We start from the raw sequence: 19,873 nt of genomic DNA, 5'->3' as shown, positions 1-19,873 counted from the left end.
GGCTCCAGGTAGATCTTCTTTTTTTTTTTTTGGTTTTTCGAGACAGGGTTTCTCTGTGTAGCTTTGCGCCTTTTCCTGGAACTCACTTGGTAGCCCAGGCTGGCCTCAAACTCACAGAGATCTGCCTGGCTCTGCCTCCCGAGTGCTGGGATTAAAGGTGTGCGCCACCACGCGAGGCTCCAGGTAGATCTTATTACTTAGGACTGCTCTTATTTTCTTTTTTGAACATGGGGTCTCACTACACAGCCCTGGCTAGCCTAGAACCAGCAATGTAGACCAGCTTGCCTCTACCTTCTGAGTTCTAGGACACTATGGCCAGCTTACTACTTAGTATTGTCTCTTTCAGATCAATAAATAATTTATTGCTTATCACAAGTGCTTATTTATTTGTATGTGTGCGTGCACACGTTATGGTGTGGCCAGAGGACAACTTTCAGGACTCAGTCCTTTCCTTTTCCATGCAGATTCTGGGGACTGAACTCACAGCACCAGGCTTAGCAGCAGGCGCCTGTTGGTGGCTGTTTTTTACTCTTTAGCTCTTTGGGGGTCCCGCCACCCAGCTACCAAATAAATACATGGAGGCTTATCCTTTCGTATAGATGCCTGGCCTTAGCTTGGCTTATTTCTTGCCAGCTTTTAAATTAAATTATACCATCTATCTTTTGCCTCTGGGCTTTTACCTTTTTCTATTTCTGCATATCTTTCCCTCTTTCTTACTCCGTCGCTGGCTGGGTGGCTGGGTGGCTGGCCGCTGGCATCCTCCTCTCCTCCTTTCCTTGCTCCTTGATCTTTTCCTCCCAGATTTCTCCTTCTATTTATTCTCTCTGCCTGCCAGCCCCACCTATCCTTTCTCCTGACTCACTATCGGCCTTTCAGCTCTTTATTAGACCATCAGGTGTTTTAGGCAGGCACAGTAACACAGCTTCACAGAGTTAATCAAATGCAACATAAAAGAATGCAACACGGGGTTGGGGATTTAGCTCAGTGGTAGAGAGAGCGTTGGCCTAGCAAGCGCAAGGCCCTGGGTTCGGTCCTCAGCTCCGGAAAAAAAAAAAAAAAAAAAGAATGCAACACGTCTTTGCATCATTAAACAAATGTTCCACAGCATAAATGAATGTAACACATCTTAAAATAATATTCCACAGCTGGTCAGTGGTGATGCATGCCTTCAATCCCAGCACTCAGGAGGCAGAGCCAGGTGAATCTCTGTGAGTTTGAGGCCAGTTTGGTCTACAAAGTGAGTTCCAGGATAGCCAAGGCTACACAGTGAAACCCTGTCTTGAAAAACCAAAACAACAACAACAATAATAATAATAATAATATTCCACAATGGGTGCCTTTATCCACTGAGCCATCTTACCAGTCTTAGAACATGACTTATAATAACTGTCTTGTAGACAATCATATAACAATTTATTCCAGCTGTCACTCACTGGATTTTTATGTGCATTTTTTTCCCACCACAAATAATGTTGTGACTAACAGCAGTCCTGGTAGAATTGCTAAGAGAAAGGGCATGAGCTATTATAATAAGGCTCTCTGTCCATGCTGTTTCCTCAGGGAAGCTCTGGCCCCAATTCGTTCTTCCTCTATCCATGCATGAGATTTAAGATGTCAAAGGCTTTTTACTTATTTTAGCATACACAGAAAGGGTAGGATGCTGTCTTAGCAACTGTTCTATTTCTGTGAAGAGACACCACAATCAAGACAACTTAGACGAGGAAGCATTTAATAAGGGGCTTGCTTACAGTTTCAGAGGTTATTATTACTACCACACCAGGAAGCATGGCAGCAGGCAGGCATGGCGCTGGGGCCACAGTGAGAGCTTACATCTGACCTGAGAGCATGTGGCAAAAGAGCATGAGGCTGGGCCTGTCATGAGCGTTTGAAACCTCAAAGCCCACCCCCAGTGACACACCTCCTCCAACAAGGCCACACCCCCTAATCCTTCCTAAACAGTTCACCAACTAGCAACCAAGCATTCAAATCTATGAGCCTATGGGGACCATTCTCATTCAAACCACCACAGATGCGTTTACATTTTTCACAAGGAGTATCTAATATTTATGCACATGATTGGTGTGCGTATTTGTGTATGGGTCACTATGCACTGTGTCACCGTGGTGTAGCTGAGGCTAGCCCAGAGCTTTCTTTTTCAATCCTCCTACCTAGGTTTTTCAAGTGCTAGGCTGAGGTTATAGGCATGTGCTACCGAGCCCAGCCCTATTATATTTTATAATGAAAAAATGTAACGTCTTGTTCTGTTTTGTTTTTTTTTTTGACAGTCTCACCCTGTATTTGGAATTGGGATTGATTGGAACAAATTGGATTGATTTGGAATTCATGATAGAGCCCCAAATGCCCTTGAATTTGAGGTGATTCTCTTGCTTCAGTCTCCTGAGTGCTGATGCTGCCGTGGGAGCTACCATCCCCAGCTGATATCACCTTTCTAAAGAAGAAAAATTATTTGACCCACTAAGCAAATGGAGAAACTGAAGCCTATGGGTGAATGTTAAAAGATTTTGCTCTAGAAGGTTGATGGTGGGGCCCGAGGAAATAAAAAAGGTGTTTTTTTAGCAGAACTATGATAGACCTCAGAAGAAAGTTCTAGAACCTTCACTATTTCATTAGCATAAAGTAAAATGTGACTCTGAAGAGAGTAAGAGGTGGGTCTGAGGAGACACCTTCAGAAACCATCTCAAACCTGAGGTGATAAGACTGCCTAGGTGTGTCCATGGGACTAGAAGTAGCCACTATTACTAATGTTTTTAAATTTAATGTTGGTGTTTGTGTACAGGCCACAGTGTGCATGTAGAGATCAGACTGATTGATTTATGTTATTTTATGTGCATGAGTGTTTGTTCCCTATGTTTGATTGTTTGATCGTGCACGACATGTGTACCTGGTGTCCATAGAGACCAAAAGGGAATGTCTAGTGCCTGGAATGGGAGTTACAGTCACTTGTGATTGTAACTGAGTCTTCCGCCAGGGCAGCCTGTGCTCTGAACAGCTGAGCATTCGTCCTGCCTGGATAGAGACCTTTAGTTACATATACCATCCCTGAATGAGGCAGAAATGTAACAACCAAGAAGTGAGTGGGGACAGTATTCTACAAAACTCACTGGGGGACAAAGTATAGAAGTGGCCTCTTGAGACCAGGCTCCCGGGCCAACTTCCTATATCATTGTGATGGTTTGAATGGCAACTGCCCCATAGGCTGGTTCATATTTGAATGTTGGGTTGGAAGCTAGTGGAACTGTGCAACTGTTTGGGAAGGATTAGTAGGTGTGGCCCCGTTGGAGGAGGCGTGTCACTGGGACAGGCTTTCAAAAGCCCATCAGTGTAAGCTCCTGCACCATGCTTGACTACCTGCTGCCAAGCTCCACACAATAATGATCATGGATTCTAACCCTCTGAATCTGTAAACCCCGAATAAATACTTTCTTTTATAAGCTGCCTTGGTCATGGTATCTTGTCACAGCAATAGAACAGTAAGATAACCATCTAATCCTTAGTCTCTTCCTTTGTAAACACAGGAATGTCTCATGGGTCTCTGGCTCACTCTTTGCTGTATACCTTTCCTCCGTGCACAGCATTCCCAGGGACTTATGCATACTTGCTGAGATGACTAGATAATAACCATATACCTCGCTTAGCCCAGACATCTCATTACCAGAAAGATATAAACCAATGGGATTAAGTGTGTAATACAGCAATAAAAATAATGAAGTGGGGCTGGGTGGTGGTGGCATATGACTTTAATCCCATCCTTGGGAGGTGGAGGCAGACAGATCTCTGAGTTTGAGGCCAGCCTGGTCTACAGAGCAAGTTCCAGGACAGCCAGGGTTATACAGAGAAATCCTGACTCAAAAAAAACCAAACCAACCAAATAAACAAAAAGCCATATAGAAAACTACTATTTCTGTAGATGCTTTCTAAGTGTGCATAAGGAATTTAAGAGTCCCCACATTACGGGGGAGACAATGCCCCAACTAAACATTTATGCCTGCAAATAAAATCTCCAGTGTCAAGAATGGGTTATATCTTGTTGAGTTGCTGGCCAAAGGAGTCCCATGGCCTGACTCCCACAAACAACATATACTATTGCTAAGGCTACTGGTTACTCTTCACAACCTGTTGATAAGGCCCTATGGTTGAAGACACCACTTACTTACGTCATCAAACATGGAAAAATCAAGAGGGTGCCTAACTAGAAGCTTCACCCCTACTAACTACAAACGTTATGAGCGTAAACAACCACTTGATTGGATTTGCAGCCCACTGTGTGAGATGAAACCCTTCCTTATGTGGCACTGTATAGGTCATGGGCCTGGGGAAAACTTACTGCTATTTTTCTGCTAAAGGAACATAGCAATAAAATGACTCCTAATGACATTCTGCTAAATCCATAGATCAGTGCAGCACTCAGCTCTCATCAGAGAAGCTTCTTCTTGCAGTGGATGGTAATTAACATCGAGACCACAACTGAACAATGTGCAGAGATGCTGGAGCACCCAGCCCTGACGGGGATGTCAAGCCCCTCCTCTCAGGGCTCAGGGATCTCTGAAGGAGAGGAGGCAGAAAGACTGTAAGAGCCAGAGGTGCTGGAGGACTCCAAGGAGACAACATCTTCCAGACACAACAGGGACCACACAAACTTACAGAAACTGGTGTACACACAAGACCCACACAGGTTCAACACCCAGCACTGAGAATGGGGAGTGGACACAAAGTTCCATCCCTAACCAAAACGCTATTTGCAGTTGATAGCTGTTAGGAAAGGAAAAATCAATATTTTCCAATGGAGTGTCGCTGTGTTTATCAACCACACTCCAGGGCAGGGCCCATGGCTGTTTTTTGTTTGTCTGTCTGTCTGTCTCTGTGTGTGTGTGTGTGTGTGTGTGTGTGTGTGTGTGTGTGTGTGTGTGTGTGTGTTTTGGAGATTTCTTTTGGTATTTGGGTTTTTTTTTAAGTTTGTGTATTTTGGTTTTCATATTTTGTTGTTTTTGTTTTTTTCTGGTTTTCTGTTTGGGGAGATGTTAGAGAGAGAGAGAAAATGAATTTTGGTGGGAAGGGAGATGAGGATGATCTGTGAGAAGTTGGGGGGAAGAGAAAGAAAATGATCAAAGTATATTGTATGAACATTTTAATAAAACATTAAAAATATGCATTATATATAATTTACTATATATCAGTTATACTTCAATAAAGTTGTCATAATGAGTTTGCTTGTTTGTACGTTCATTTGTTTTTTGAGGCGGGGTCTGGCCATGTAGCTTTAGCGGGCCTGGAACTTACTATGTAGAAGATGCTGGCTTCACACTCATAGAGATCTGCCTGCTGTTCCCTCCTAAGTGCTGGGGTTAAAGGTGGGTACCACCAAGCCTGTCTCAATAGTTTCTAAGAACTCTGAGGGCAGCCAGAGCTACATATCTCATCCAAACCCAAACAACAACAACATCTAACCTTAAGGACTAGCCAGGTGTGGTGGCTCACATCTGTAACCTCAACACTGGGAAAGCTGAGGTAGGAGGACTGTCATGAGTTCATGGCCAGTTCTACATAGCAAGTTCCAAGCCAGTCAGAGCTATACAGTGAGACCTTGTCTCAAAATCTAAAAAAATAAATAGGCACCCGGGTGGTGGTGGTGGTGGCGGCGGCGGCGGCGGCGGCGGCGGCGGCGGCGGCGGCGGCGGCGCACGCCTTTAATCCCAGCACTCGGGAGGCAGAGACAGGCGGATCTCTGGGGGTTCAAGGTCAGCCTTGAACCAGATCCAGGACAGGCACCAAAACTACACAGAGAAACCCTGTCTCGAAAAACCTAAATAAATAAATAAATAAATAAATAAATAAATAAATAAATAAATAAGAAAACCAAGGCTGCTGAGCTGTTTCAGTGGGTAAAAGAGTTTGCCATGTAAGCTGATGGCCTGAGTTTGGTTCCCAGAACCCACAGTAAAAGGAGAAAGTCATCCTTCAACACACTAATAAGAAATAAATAAAACGCTTAAAAAAAAAAACTTCGTATAAATTAAAAATAGAATCAAACCTCTTAGTGCAGAGGAGAATGAGTCCAGTAGAGCAGCACGCAGATGGAAAAAACAAGCCATCATCTTGACTTAAGACAGGTGATTATCTCAATTAAGCTCAACCAAAAAGCGATCTCCTAAGTCCCGTGACCGGGAAAAGGAGACCTGGGGAGGAACACAGCTTAAACAGTGGGCCTGACTGGCTGTCTGAGCACAAACTATTTTATGTGTATGAGTGTTTTGTTTCCAGGTACGTCTGCGCACCACGTGTGTGCCTGGCCAAAAGCCCGTGTCTGGTCCCCTGGAACTGGAGTTGTGGATGGTTGTGGTACGTATGCTGTGTGGATGCTGGGAATCACACCCGGGTCCTCTGCGAGAACACATGCTCTTCACTGCTGAACCATCTCTCCAGTCCTTGAATACAAAAAAAAAAAACAAAACTTACCAGCATTTGTTACATGAAACTTTCCTGGTGGCGACCTGAACACATGGCTACTCACCCCACACAGGGCACGGGCGTTAGATCAAAGTCACGATCCCACAAAGTTCAGCGTGGTGAGCAAGGAGTTCATTGAAGTTACTAGCAGGAATGTAGGTTAGGGGTTACAGGAACATGGGTGGCTCAAAGCTCACCCCAGCACGGCTCAGGCTTCATGAAAGCTGCCTGCCTGCATCTCCCTGGACAGCTTGTAGGTAGCTGACTGGTCAGACTCTCCTCCGGATTCTACCGAAGGGAGCCTCTTCTCCTCAGCCTTTGTTAACACTTCTATAACCTTGGGGGTGGGGTGGGGGGGGGGGGTTGTGAAGCCTGTGAGCTTCAGCATTCTTAAACTGCAGAGATTTGTTGACTTCCTGAGTCTCGGGACCACCTTCCTCCCTCCAGGAAGGAATGTTTCAATTGGAGGAAATCACCACACCACCATACCCAAAGGTTTCTGGGTAAAATGTTGAAATTGAAGGTTCTTGACATCTGATTCTTTGAGGCTTAGTCTCATTTCCCCTAGGACACTGGGGTCTCCATCTGCCCATCCCCTCCCCAACAGTACTGTTAGCTTGATGCTAGGAACGTAGTTAGATGGGGATGGGGACCTGGCAGAAAATACCCAGCCTGTGGTCCTCTGAGCAGGCTCCATTTCTCCTGTGAGTCAGAAGAGGTAGAAGGAAGCTCACAGGAAAACTGAGCATAACAACCAGGCCAAATCCTTTCCTTCGGAGTGGAACCTTTCAAAATGCATGGGACTGAACATTCCTGAAATTCAAGAGAATAAGATCTGTCAAGATCCTAGAGGGAGCTGGTGTGTTGGCGCACGCCTTTAATCCCAGCACTCAGGAGGCAGAGCCAGGCGGATCTCTGTGAGTTTGAGGTCAGCTTGGTCTACAGAGTGAGTTCCAGGACAGCCAGGGCTACATAGAGAAACCCTTTCTCAACCCCCTCCCCTCAAAAAAAAGAATTTAGAGGAAGGCTGGAGGGTTGTGGTTGTTTTTCCTCCAAATCTAAATCTGTTTCTCTCTCTCTCTGCCCCTTTTGCCCTTTTCTTCTATGCGGTGGTCTTGGTCTTTCCCATATTGCTGAGACCCAGACAATGGCCCCAGGCAGCAATCCATTGTTCAGCATTCTTTCCAAGTCTCAACTTTTACTAAGATCATAGATTTTATCAGCACTGTCCTGAGACTTCGGCTGCAGATGCCCCTCCTAGGAATGGGAGACGAAATTAACTTCTTATTTGGGGTGCTTCTTCTGGGATCAGGTTTTGGTACACGGCATGAAAGAGCTACATCCAGAGACCCTGCCAGCATACCTAGACTGGTCCATAAAACAGGGCAATTTCGGGGTGTGTGTGTGTGTGTGTGTGTGTGTGTGTGTGTGTGTGTGCCTTCTTTCAATCATGCAGAAGAACTTGAGTTTGGAGTGTTTGAATCTAATGAAACCTTGATGCCAAGACCGATAAAAATTGGCCAGCAAGCTTGGCAGAGTTTCTCAGCCAGCCATCTGCCTAGGAATGACCTTGTTATCAAGGCCAATACCAAAAGCCACCCCGGATACAAGACAAGACTCTCGGGGAAACAGGTCTGGTGAGCTCATTCTGGAGCCCTTGAACAGGAGATAGTCCAGTGGAAAGGATTATTTTTGCTTCTTCCTTCCCACCCAAGTGTACTTCCGATGTACTTTGTTTCTTGGGAACCCGGGGTGAGAAACTCTAAGGAATGTGTAGCAGGCACAGACCTGTGTGAGCCTAGAGTGAGATGGAGAAGGGTAGGCGGGACTAGGAAGAGAGCTGCCAACGCAAATGTCCTATGGGGACTTGGCAGTTTTGCCAGGAGGCTGACAGGGATGTGCCCTTGTCTAGAGAAGGTACCTGGCTCCTCCTGGTCTGAGGAATCTGGAGTCATGGGAAAGGGCAGAGAAAAGTGTTGGCAGGGAAGGACCAGAATGTAAAAGAACTAGGCTAATGCCAAAGGACTACTGGAATCTCCTAGGACCTAGGATGAGGGTGGAGAACCCAACGGGCCCTCAGAGGAAGCGGAAGGGGTGGAGGTTGAGTTTACCTTAATTCCACTTAGTTCCTGATTATCATGCTGGGTAGAAGGGATACTCTGGTGTCTGGGGTGAGAAGGTGAGTGTGGAGCTAAGGCTTGAGAATTCCAGCACGCCAAATTCACTGTACCATCTGCCCAAAGGTTGTGGGTATCTGATCAGTTCAAAGAAGACGTAAGACACATTAGAGTTGGAGGCGGCACATCCACATTCCCATAACCACACTCTGCACTAATGGCCGCCGTCTTCCCTGCCTCAGTAACACAGAGGCATTGAGGTCCACCCCTCCTTAGGCTTCCCGGTTTAACTTTCCCACTTTCCCGAAGTCCCCGGCTGGATGGGGTGACGGAGAGAGAGCCGCATGCCTGCCTTATTGTGTAACAAACCTTACTGTTGTAAGTTTTTGGCTCACATCTCCATCTCCCCAACCATCTGCATTCCTGGAACAGGAACTGTTCTTGTCTGTCTGTCATGGCCAAGCCAAAGGCTCTCACTGAGTAGACAGGTGCTCACATACCCACAAGGCTCACTCCAGCAGTGAGTGTCCCTTAGGGACCAGGGTCAAGAGAACCTAGTACTGTGGACCTCCTATCCAATGGGAACACGCTTTGCCACCTCCTATCCACCCTGCCCTGTCTCCTAGGAAGCTGCCAAGAATGGCCTTTCCAACTGGCAAAGGGATGAGTTTTCCTTCCTGGAAGGTTTTGGCTGGAGAACTGGCCCTTGCTTCTAAGTTGCTAGGGCCACGCAAGGATGGAGAGGTTGAGTCAGCCCTGACCTCGTAACTGTTTCCCAAAGCCTGTGTCCTCCACCTCTTATCTCCCCCAAGAACATCTGGCAGGGACCAGATTTCTCCAATTCTGGGTAGAGATGAGGGGTAGGATTGGCTAATGCCTCTGGCCACATGGTCCACTACACTGATGCCCAGACCTGATATGAAGAGGAGTGCCTGCTTTTTTTTTTTTTTTTTTTTTTTGAGACAGGGTTTCTCTGGCTGTCCTGGAACTCACTTTGTAGACCAGGCTGGCCTCGAACTCACAGAGACCTGCCTGCCTCTGGAGTGCTGGGGTTAAAGACCTGCACCATCACAGCTGCCTAGGAGTACCTGCTTAATTGTGCATGGTCAGTCCCCGGCACCAACACACATACACAAGCCTGCACACATATCTCTAAAGCCCCCGTCTGAAGAAAACCTCAACCCCTTTTTCAGGCAGGAATGACTCCTGCACAGCCCTCCCCCTAGGCCAGAAAACACATAACCAGCTACAGCTTCTTTATTTTCCTTTTAATTTTTCTGAAGGATATACACCACATATCCCATGGGCAATAAAGCGCATCCAATGTGTTTATAAGCCAAACAAGTCACTTTGTTTAAGCAAACACGAGTACAAAGTAAAATAAAACCACAAAATGATGAACTTCATGTTCATAACATACAAAAATCGCCGCCTACTCAGTAGGTAACTACAACATTCCAACTCCTGAATAGATGTAGAAATTTACATTTTCAGTTAAAAAAATAGACTTTTGAGAGTTCAGATTTTGTTTTAAATTTTTTTCTTCTTACATTCTGGAGAACCAGAGCTCAGCTCAGCCCTCTTCCTCATTTTTCTCTCAAAGCCTCCCCGCAAACATCACTCCTACCCCCTTAAGGCTAGAGGCAAGCATGTCCTTCACAATTGCACATGTCAAGCCATCGGCAAGGCGTGTCACACAAAAGGCACCAAGACGTGAAACTTTTTAAACCAAAGGGACCGGCAAATTTAAAAAAAACAAAAAACCAAAACAAAACCCAAACAAACCATACTTTACCACATGTGAGAGTACAGTCGAGCAGTATTTACAAAAAGGTTAACGGAACACTCTGACACATGCTCTGGTTAATACCTAGGACTGCTGCTTCAAGAGATGCTCCAAACATATGGTCACAGCAGCGTCATCACAAAATAGAGGATCACCATTGGTTTGCTTGGCTCTGCTCCCCTCCCTCCCCCAAAGTGAGGACGGAACTCCAAATAATACAATAGAGTATGCAAATTATCTTCACGTCAATACCTCAAGGAAAACAAAATCCACGGCACAGACACTGTACAAAAAGATACAGGGCAGGGTTCTGAGGGCCCCAACCCCATTTTGCCAACTCGATGTCGTAGCACTGAAGGGGAGCAAGGGTCAGGCATACGGTGGAGATGATACTGAAATGGTTTATCCAATACCCATGCAAATCAAGTTCTTTGGATAGAGGTGAAGAACTTGGACATGGCTGTTTCAGGCAGCTGAAGTCAAGGGGAATAGGAACGGGGAAGCAGGGACGGTAAGTGAAAGGGCCGTTGGCCAACAGACCTTCTCCTCTTCACTAGAGGAAGGACTTGGCTCTGACCTAGAGGAGCCTCTTCTGATGGTCATCTCCCTCCTGTCCTTTATTGTCTTTCACGGTTGTTTTTCCCCTCCCTTTTCGCTCGTTCTTTCTTTCTTTCTTTCTTTTTTCCCCCCTTTAGCAAATTTCAATTGTCCTAGGGGAAAAGGTGGCGGCCATGTCCGAAAGCCCAGTTGAGGTGCTGCTGAACGAGTTGGTCACAGCGGCAGAGGGGAAGCTGCTGACCTGGGCAGGGAAAGCAGGAGGGACCGAGGCGTAGGTGGTGGCCACCGAGGGCGAGGGGAAGCCACTGTGTGCCGGGGATGGGTAGGTAGAGGAGCCAGGAGAGGAGTAGGAGGTGGGTACAGGGGACGGAAAAGAGGTGGTGGCCGGGGATGGGTAAGAGGTAGCCACTGAGGACGGGTAGGAAGAGAGGGAAGAGGTGGCCGAGGAGGCCACACCAGTTTTGTCTGCTTTCTTGTCCTTCTGTCGTAAGTGGATTTTGGTATGCCTCTTGCGTTCATCACTCCTGGCAAACTTTCTCCCGCAAATGTCACAGGCAAAGGGCTTCTCGCCTGTGTGGGTGCGGATGTGGGTGGTAAGGTGGTCACTGCGACTGAAGTTGCGCATGCAGATGCGGCACTGGAAGGGCTTCTGGCCCGTGTGGATGCGGATGTGGCGGGTGAGCTCGTCGGAGCGAGAGAAGCGACGATCGCAGGACTCGACTGGGCAGGCGTATGGACGTTCGTGGGGGGGTGTCTTGCTGGGCCGGTTAGGGTACTTGCGCATGCGGCTGGGTTTGATAAGCTGGGACTGGTAGGTGGTATTAAGAGCCTTTAAGTCTTGGGAGCCCGATTGAGTGGCAAAGGCTTTAATAGTGGACAGTGGAGTAAGTGAAGGCTGCTGGGTACGGTTCTCCAGACCCTGGAAGGGCTTCTGGTCTGGGGTGCCCAGGCCCAGGTCTCCCTGTTGCTGTGAAAACAGATAGTCAGGGATCATGGGAACCTGGAAGCCACCCTTGGTGGCAGGGTAGGCAGGAGGTGGGTACTGCAGGGCTGTGCCTGCCGAGCCTGGGAAGGCCTGGCTTTGGGGCTCAGGAAAAATGTCAGTGTTGGGAGTGGGAAAGGTGGGTGCAGCTGAGTAAATGGGGCTGCTGTCGTTGGACGGCACAGCACAGCTCAGGGGTGGGCTCTGGGAGGCAGAGGAAGACGTTGACGCCGCTGGAGACGGTGCCGAGGACGAAGAGGCCGGAGGATTGCTCATGCTCACGAGGCCACTGACCAGGCTGAAAAGAGGTTCAGGCCACAAAGTGTTGCCGCTGTTGGGTGCAGGCTCCAGAGAGAAGCGGCCCGTGTAGGTGATGGGAGGCAGCCGAGTACTTTGGCTGGGATAACTCGTCTCCACCATGGCCTTCTCATTATTCAGAGCGATGTCAGAAAAAGACTCTGGGAGGAAAGAGAGCAGAGAGGCCTGGTTACTGGAGAGCAATCACTGGACGATGAGAACCCAAGCGGCCAGGCAAGAGGTCGCCCGGCTACCACCGACTCCCGATGTGGTTAATAATTGATAGCAGCAGATTGCAATGTTCCTGGACCTGCTCCAGTGGCAGAGCCTATTTCAACAGCTGACGCAAACAGAGAATCCCCCCTCTACTGCAGCTAGGAGAGCGCTCCGCAGCGAGGCTGCGCGGGCGAGGGAATCCCGCCAGCACCCTAGTGGCCACAGCTAATGCGCGCCCCCTACCCTGGGCGGCAGGGACATCCCTGTTCACAGATTTGAGCCCTATCCTTGGGGACAAGCGGCAAGCCACGCAGCGCCGCTCGCGCGCGGGGGAGGGGGCAACCCTGCTCATCAAAACAAACCCTCCCCCCCTCCAACCACCCACGCAGCTTGAGCTCTCCATCCAAAACAAACGCTCTGCCCTCCGCGCACCGCAAGGATGGGGTGGTGGGGGAGTTGTCCCCAGACATCCCTCTAACACAAGACCTTGGAGCTGTGTGGAATAGAGGGAAACCCCGGTCCCATCCCTAAGGTCTAGGAGCAGGTCCCTGCAGCAAAGGGCTGGACGTTAGGGTAATCACGAAGGGGTAGTCACCCTCGGCGCAGACCACCGCTTACCTGTGGTCAGGTGCTCATACGGTTGTTCTCCCGGCTCCCCCTGAGCATTGAAGGCGCTGCTGCCGCTGTTGCTGCCGCCCCCACCACCGCCCCCGCTGCTGTTGCTGCTGCTGCTGCTGCTGTTGCCGCCGCTGCCCTCTGGGGCTCCGGCAGCCCCGAGGAACTGGGGAGCCCCATTGCTCAGCAGCATCATCTCCTCCAGTTTGGGGTAGTTGTCCATGGTGGGTGAGTGAGGGAAGGAGCCGAACGGGTCAGAGATCTGCAGCGGGGCCATCAACTGCATCTCGGCCTTGGCTGCTGCCATCCCGGACGAGCGAGCTGGAGAGCTGATGTTGGGCGGTGGGCGCAGCCCGGGGCCGAAGCTACTGAGGGCACACTCGCCGGGGGTTGGCCGGGTCACATGCGGGGCGCAGGGCACACTGCGGGGGAGTGGAGGTGGGCCCCCAGGCTGCCGGTGGCCGCGGCCCGTGGTGGACGCAGGGCTGCAGCGGAGGCTGGGGTAGGGGCCGATCTTGCGGCGGCGGAAGCTGACGGTGGTAGCGGCGAATCGCGGCGGCGGCTCCCCAAGTTCTGCGCGCTGGGATCTCTCGCGACTCCCCGAATCGGCCTCTATTTCAAGGGTCTGGAACGGCACGGCTCCGCCTCCGCCGTGACGTACATGGCCATATATGGGAAGCAGGAAGCCCTAATATGGAAGGACCGGCCGGGAGGACCCGGAGTGACGTGAAGCACCCCCATCCGAGGGCGGTGGGCACCTGCACCCCGAGACCCGCTCCGGCATCTCGAGCACTCAAGCTCTGGGGAAGCCGAGTATTGGAACGGCAGCGGGGGCCGCCGGGGCCAGGCGCCTGGAGTTCCCAGGCTGCCCCCGCCCCAACCCCCCTCGCCCCTCCTCCCAGAGCCGGAAGCGGCAGGGCCATATTGGGCCGCTCCAAATAAGGCGCTGCCCAAATAAGGTCTGTTCCGGCGGGGGATCCTTCCTGCTCCTTATATGGCGTTTCCGGGCCGGCGCTCCCACCCTCCCCCTCCTTGGTTCCCAGCCGGGAGCCCGAACGCGCGCAGGAGTCGGGGACGCCCGCGTGGGGAGGGCGCCAGGCGCGGAGAGCTGGGCGCGCGGCGGCTCCGACGGCCCCCGGGTGCGAGCTGGGCTGGGGAAGCCCAGGCCGGGCGCGGGGGCGAGGGCGAGCCAGGCCCGGGTTCTACAGCCGTCATCCCGGGCTCACCCGCCCACCTCGGGGACCGTGGGAGCGAGCCCGCCGACAGGAGGAGCGCCTGGGCGGGCTGGGGCAGAGGCCGCCCAGGAGAGGCGGGGCCCTGACCCGAGCCTCCGCTAATGGCAGGGTCACTTACTTGCCAGGTGCCACCGGGAAAACCGAGACCAACAAAAATTTGGCAACTGGGCTCTGGGGACGCTGCCTAGCGGTCGGGCGCCTATTCGGCCACCCGTCAGTAGGCTGGGGGGTGTTAAGACCTGGGGCCCCCAATGCGCCAGCCAGAATCGAAAGGCTAATTCCCTGGCCCCTGCGGTTGGGGGAGCCACCTTTTGGGGACCTGGACTGCAGACCCTGATTGCCCTAGGACAGTCCGGAGTCCCCGCCGGGAGCTGCTGGTTCTTGTGATGGTTGGACACTTCCTGACCTTTATCCAGTCCAGGGACTGGGCGGGCGGACCCTGCCCTGTTCTAAAGAGGGGACTCTTCCTTCGGGCGGCCTGGCGACCCCAGGCTTGGCGTGCTGAGGACGCGCCTGCGACTCTGTGCTGCCCTCTGGAGGTCTCTCCGGGTGGGGCGGGCTCTTCCGCCGCCCCCACGTCCCCCTCCCGCTTTCTGTGCTGGGCGCAGAGCCAGGCCGGGGAGAGCCTAAGACGCAGTGAGCGAGAACTGAGCAGGCGCGGCGGCCTGGGCCTTCCCCGCAGTCCCCCGGGAACCGCCACTGCCGAGGCGCCCAGACTCCGGGGTAACACTTCCTCACCTAGCCAGGCCAAGGGCAGGGAACGCGGGGAGGTGATGGCGGAGTGATTCCCGCAGATCTCCTGGGACCTTGACGCAAGCAGTGAAGCCCTCCTCCCCCACCCCAAAGGGAGAAGGGATTCCAGAAGGGAAGGCTCCTGTTGTTTCCAAATTTGAATCCAGAGAAGGTGCTGCTTTTTATTTTATTTAAAAAGGAAGCAAAGAGTGCCTGTGTGGAAGGAGAATGAGATACAGAAGGAAGAAGGGCATGGTCATCAGGGTTTAACGGGCTGAGGGGGTTACTCTTCGGCATTCTCTCTCTCTGAAGCCCTCCCCCCACCCCGTTTTTTAAAAAGGCAGCTTAAGGAATCCAGCAATGAACCAAGGTTCCCTTGTGTTTGAACTCACCATCCTAAGTTCCTTGGCAAGTGTTAAATTATTCACTTAGGGGCCATAAGTCGTGTGCCTTTCCATAGCCTTCTGGCCAGGACAGGCAGCATCTGTGCTTCCTGTGTGAGAATGCCCATTTTGTCACTCTCGTGGGGGTTCTCTGACCACGCTTTCTGTGTAAGATGAGGCTAATGTTAACGATGTTCATGTAGAAGGATGGTACAGACTGACGTTTACACAGCCTGCTACCTGTGACTACCAAACACCAGGCTTGCATTGCAGTTAGCAAACACTGAATAAGCAGAGGTGGTTGTTCCCTTTGCTCACCCGACCTCACCCAGCCTTGAGAAAACCCAGTGGGGCTGGGAATGTAACTCAGCTGATAGAAAACTTAGCACGCAGAAAAACCTTGCTTCTAGCCGGGCAGTGGTGGTGCATGCCTTTAACTCCAGCACTGGAGAGGCAGAACCAGGAGTATCTCTGTGAGTTCAAGGCCAGCCTGGTCTACAGAGCGAGATCCAGGAAAGGCTCAAAGCTACACAGAGAAACCCGGTCTCGGAAAAAAAAAAACCAACAACAACCTTGTTTCTAGTATGGCATGAACCAGCCTGGTGCTGATAATCCCAGTACTAAGGAAGTTCAATTAGGAGAATCAAGTGTTCAAGGCAATCCTGGGCTACATGAGATCACATGAGACCGCATCTTTAAAAAAACAAAAGAAGCCGGGCGGTGGTGGCGCACGCCTTTAATCCCAGCACTCGGGAGGCAGAGCCAGGCGGATCTCTGTGAGTTCGAGGCCAGCCTGGGCTACCAAGTGAGTCCCAGGAAAGGCGCAAAGCTACACAGAGAAACCCTGTCTCGAAAAACCAAAAAAAAAAAAAAAAAAAAAAAAAAAGAGAAGAAAAACAAAAAAATTGTGCAGAGAGAAAAGAATTCCAATCCTAACACAAGAGACACTGTCCCTAACAGCTAATCTGTATCCTTTTTAAAAAGAATATATTATTTCACGTGTATGTATTTATGCTTTGCCTATGTGTCTGTAAGAGCACTGCCCTTGGGGTCTAAAAGATGGCATCGATCCCCTGAAACGGTGGTTACAGACTATGGTGAGCCTCCATTTGGTGGCTGGGAACCAAACCAAGATCCTCTCTGCAAAGCAGCCTGTGCTCTTAACTCGCTGCCTCTCCAGCTCCTAACCTGTGCTCTCCCTGCTGCAGGAGAACATTTTTTCCCTAGAGCAGACACCTCGATGGACAGCAGAATCGCCTGTGGGGCTCTGGAAAAGAGCTTTTTATGGAGCAACCGAATCATGGAACTGAGAAAGCAACTCAGCCAAGGACCCTTGTCCCGTGCCTGCAGCATTCCTTAGACTGCGAACACACACACACACATACACACACACACACATACACACACACACACATACACACTCACACACACACACCGGCCCCAGTGCCAGGACAAAGTGGTTGTCCCATGAGTCTAATGTGCAAGTCCTGCTGAGGTGTCTGAATGTCTGCTTTTTGTGTGTCCAGCAGCAGTTATTTTTGGAATATTCCTCAGCCAGCAATGTCTTCTGAGGAGCTGCCACCACTCCTGAGGTTGAGGGGGGAGGATAACTCCACCCCGAATCTAAGTGGAGATCTGTAACCCAGGCCTGATCATCCACATAGGATCCTCTAATCTAGGAGCACCTCAGTTTCCTATGGTGACTGAATCAGGATGGGCACATGACCCAAACCAGGCCAGCGAAGATAACTTCTGGGACTTTCTTTGAACTCTTGAGGAAGACCTCTCCTTCTCTGTCAGATACAAAGCCAATGGAATGGGAGCCCGGAGTCTGAGTTGCTCTCAGGATTGGAGAGCCTGCTTGAGAATGAAGCCATCGGAAGGAGATCGGAGAAAAGAGATTTTCAGAGCCGGAGTTCGTTTTTGGATATCATCTTGGCTCTTCAGATGCACGAGTCAGTGCGTTTCCTTCTCATTTAATAAAACAAGCATCCTCAGCTCCTTTTCTGTTACCATAACCCAGGAGATTCTAATTACCACACCCTTCTCAACTGCAGTTCCAGACTTCTCTGAGAAGGTGGGTAAGGCCTATGGTGTAGCCTCCCGCACCCCTAGCCCCTCTAAGGAGCTTACAGTGGATAGAAGCAAGCCTGGATTCTGTCACAAGAGAAGGAATCACTCCCGTGGCCACCACATGCCAGCAGCATCCAGGGACATAAGAGGTAAAAAGGAGTTTTTTTTGGCGATTGTCTTGTAACTCGGTGACCCTAGCAACTGGGAGACAGAGGTAGGAGGGCTGCGGCAGTTTCAAGTCACTCCTGGGCTGTGTGAGCCTCTGTCTCAAGCCGGGCAGTGGTGGGGCATGCCTTAAATCCCAGCACTTGGGAATCTCTGAGTTCAAGGCCAGCCTGGTGAGTTCCAGGACAGCCAGAGCTGTTAGACAGAAACCCTGTCTCGAAAAACAAACAAACAAAAAAGACTGTCTCAAACAACAACAACAAAAAACAGGATTAAAAAGGGAAGGAGGTTCCAGAGAGTTAGACAGACAGAGACAATGAGAAGATTTTGGAGCAGAAAGAACATCCCAAGGACTGTATTTTATAGTGGGGAGGTGAGAGACTCTTATAGGCCCAGCAGGCAGTTGAATAACCAGAAGGCACCCCCCCCCCTTTTTTTTTCTGAGACAGGGTTTCTCTGTGTAGTTTTGGCGCCTTTTGTGGAACTCGCTCTGCAGCCCAGGCTGGCCTCGAACTCACTGAGATCTGCCTGCCTCTGCCTCCTGAGTGCTGGGATCAAAGTCATGCACCACCACCATCCAGCCAGAAGGACCCACTTCTAAGCTGTCTGGTGAAGATGCTGTTGGACATTGAGAGGATGGCCTGGATCAGAAAGGGCTGCTGTCGCCAAGTGGAGGGAGACTGAGTTACTCTAACAAATATTTTTTCTTCTTTCTTTTTTTTCTCTCTTTTATAGGAAGGGTCTCTCTATACAGTCCATAACTTGTGATCCTCCTGCCCTGCCCAGCCTTCTGAGTGTTAGCTGATTCCATTCTTTTAAAAAACATTTAGGCCAGCCGGGCGGTGGTGGCGCACGCCTTTAATCCCAGCACTCGGGAGGCAGAGCCAGGCGGATCTCTGTGAGTTCGAGGCCAGCCTGGGCTACCAAGTGAGTTCCAGGAGAGGCGCAAAGCTACACAGAGAAACCCTGTCTCGAAAAAACCAAAAAAAAAAAAAAAAAAAAAAAAAAAAAACATTTAGGCCAGAGTGCTGGTGCACATCGTTAATCCCAGCACTGAGGAGGCAGAGACCAGAGGATCTCTGTGAGTGTGAGACCAGCCTGGTCTGCACACTGAGTTCCTGACAAGCTAGTGCAACAGTGAGATAGTGATAACCTCTCTCTCACTCTCAAAATAAAAATAAAACACTAAAGAGGTTGGGGCAGGAAGAATGCCGTGAGTTGCAGGCCAGCCTGGGCTATAGAATTAAGACCCTGTTTCAGACAAACAGAAGAAACACACTCTGCATGGAAGGAGGCTCAGGCTCAGCGGTGGGGGATTCCAGGAAGACAGACAAGTTCAAAGACCTCAGGAGGTATGGGTGCTGGACCATGATTGGGCCGAGAACTCAAGCTAAGACGTAGGTGGGCTAAGAATGCCCAGCGCTGAACTGTACTGTCTGTCCATCCATACTTCCTGTTGTTTAGTTTTGTGGTTCAAAGACAAAGAGGCTTCTTTACCTTGCCCAGTCTCCTTGGTGTGACCCACTAGAAGGCAGATTCTGCTCAGGAACAGTAGTGAGGAGCTGAGCTCAAATCCCTGTCACACTGCCCAGGGCTACAGACCACAGCACTCTGTAAAGGGTAGCTAGTGAGAAGAAAGGTCTGCCACACACCCCCTCAGAGAGGGGGCGTCTCAGCAGCAAGGCCAGGAGCACCTGAGTCATCCCCACCTTCCACTGACCTGTTCTGCAGCTGGTGGCACACTTCTGTTGGCTGTGACTGGAGGGCTGGGGGACAAGGACGAGACAGGGAAAAGTGATCCCTCCCAAGGAGCCAAGTCCCAACTTGGGCCTGTGAGGAATAGCCAGTGTATACCCAGCAACTCAGATGGAAAAGTGTCCTGAGGCCTACAGGAAGGCAGGCTGCATGGGCCTGGAGAGATGGACTCGGTGATGACCTGGGACTCTAGGGTTCTCGATGGCCAGGTGATTGGTGATTGATGCCAGAGGCTCTAGATACGCTGTCTGCACTCGTGCTCTGAGAGTGGAGAGGAGGAGGCAGAGGAGAGGGAGACCCCAGCTGCTGAGTCTCCAATAGAAAGCCAGTGGGCCATGTTGACTGTCATTTCACCCAAGGTCAAGCAGGCTGCAGCTCTCAGAGGAAAGGGAGCCCCATTTTCCACTGCCACTTCCTCTTCCCAGAGCTAGGTTGCGTCAGCGCCCACATGTGCTTCTCTGGCCGTGGTTTGCCGCTTCTGTGTCTAGCCCCGG

General features: G+C 50.6%; 1 protein-coding gene and 1 long non-coding RNA gene across 2 annotated transcripts; one reads left to right on the top strand and one right to left on the bottom strand.

Moving 5' to 3' along the window:
• Positions 1 to 9,829: 9,829 nt before the first annotated feature.
• Egr1 (early growth response 1) lies at positions 9,830 to 13,608 on the bottom strand. The gene is made up of 2 exons (XM_052741867.1): positions 13,040 to 13,608; positions 9,830 to 12,366 (listed from the first exon to the last, which is right to left on the bottom strand). Exons 1-2 carry the CDS (start codon positions 13,341 to 13,343, stop codon positions 11,060 to 11,062), a joined length of 1,611 nt encoding a protein of 536 aa, XP_052597827.1. The 5' UTR covers positions 13,344 to 13,608; the 3' UTR covers positions 9,830 to 11,059.
• A 2,657-nt stretch (positions 13,609 to 16,265) lies between these two features.
• LOC128112663 (uncharacterized) lies at positions 16,266 to 17,404 on the top strand. Its single transcript, XR_008219083.1, has 2 exons — positions 16,266 to 16,353; positions 16,567 to 17,404. It is a non-coding gene; the product is annotated as an uncharacterized LOC128112663 (long non-coding RNA).
• The last annotated feature ends 2,469 nt before the right edge of the window (positions 17,405 to 19,873 follow it).

Source organism: Peromyscus californicus, unplaced genomic scaffold, assembly GCF_007827085.1.
Source record: "Peromyscus californicus insignis strain IS unplaced genomic scaffold, ASM782708v3 Scaffold_17__1_contigs__length_78620276, whole genome shotgun sequence".
NCBI lineage: Eukaryota > Metazoa > Chordata > Mammalia > Rodentia > Cricetidae > Peromyscus > Peromyscus californicus.
The sequence above is the reverse complement of the archived record's forward strand: the minus strand, read 5'-3'. Positions and strand labels throughout refer to the sequence as shown.

What these genes read in the sequence shown, in the direction of transcription:
- Egr1 (XM_052741867.1), bottom strand. Translation starts at nt 13,343, where the DNA reads ATGGCAGCAGCCAAGGCCGAGATGCAGTTGATGGCCCCGCTGCAGATC. An exon ending in GTATGAGCACCTGACCACAG is followed by an intron (nt 12,367 to 13,039) that starts GTAAGCGGTGGT and finishes CTTTCCTCCCAG; the next exon opens with AGTCTTTTTCTGACATCGCT.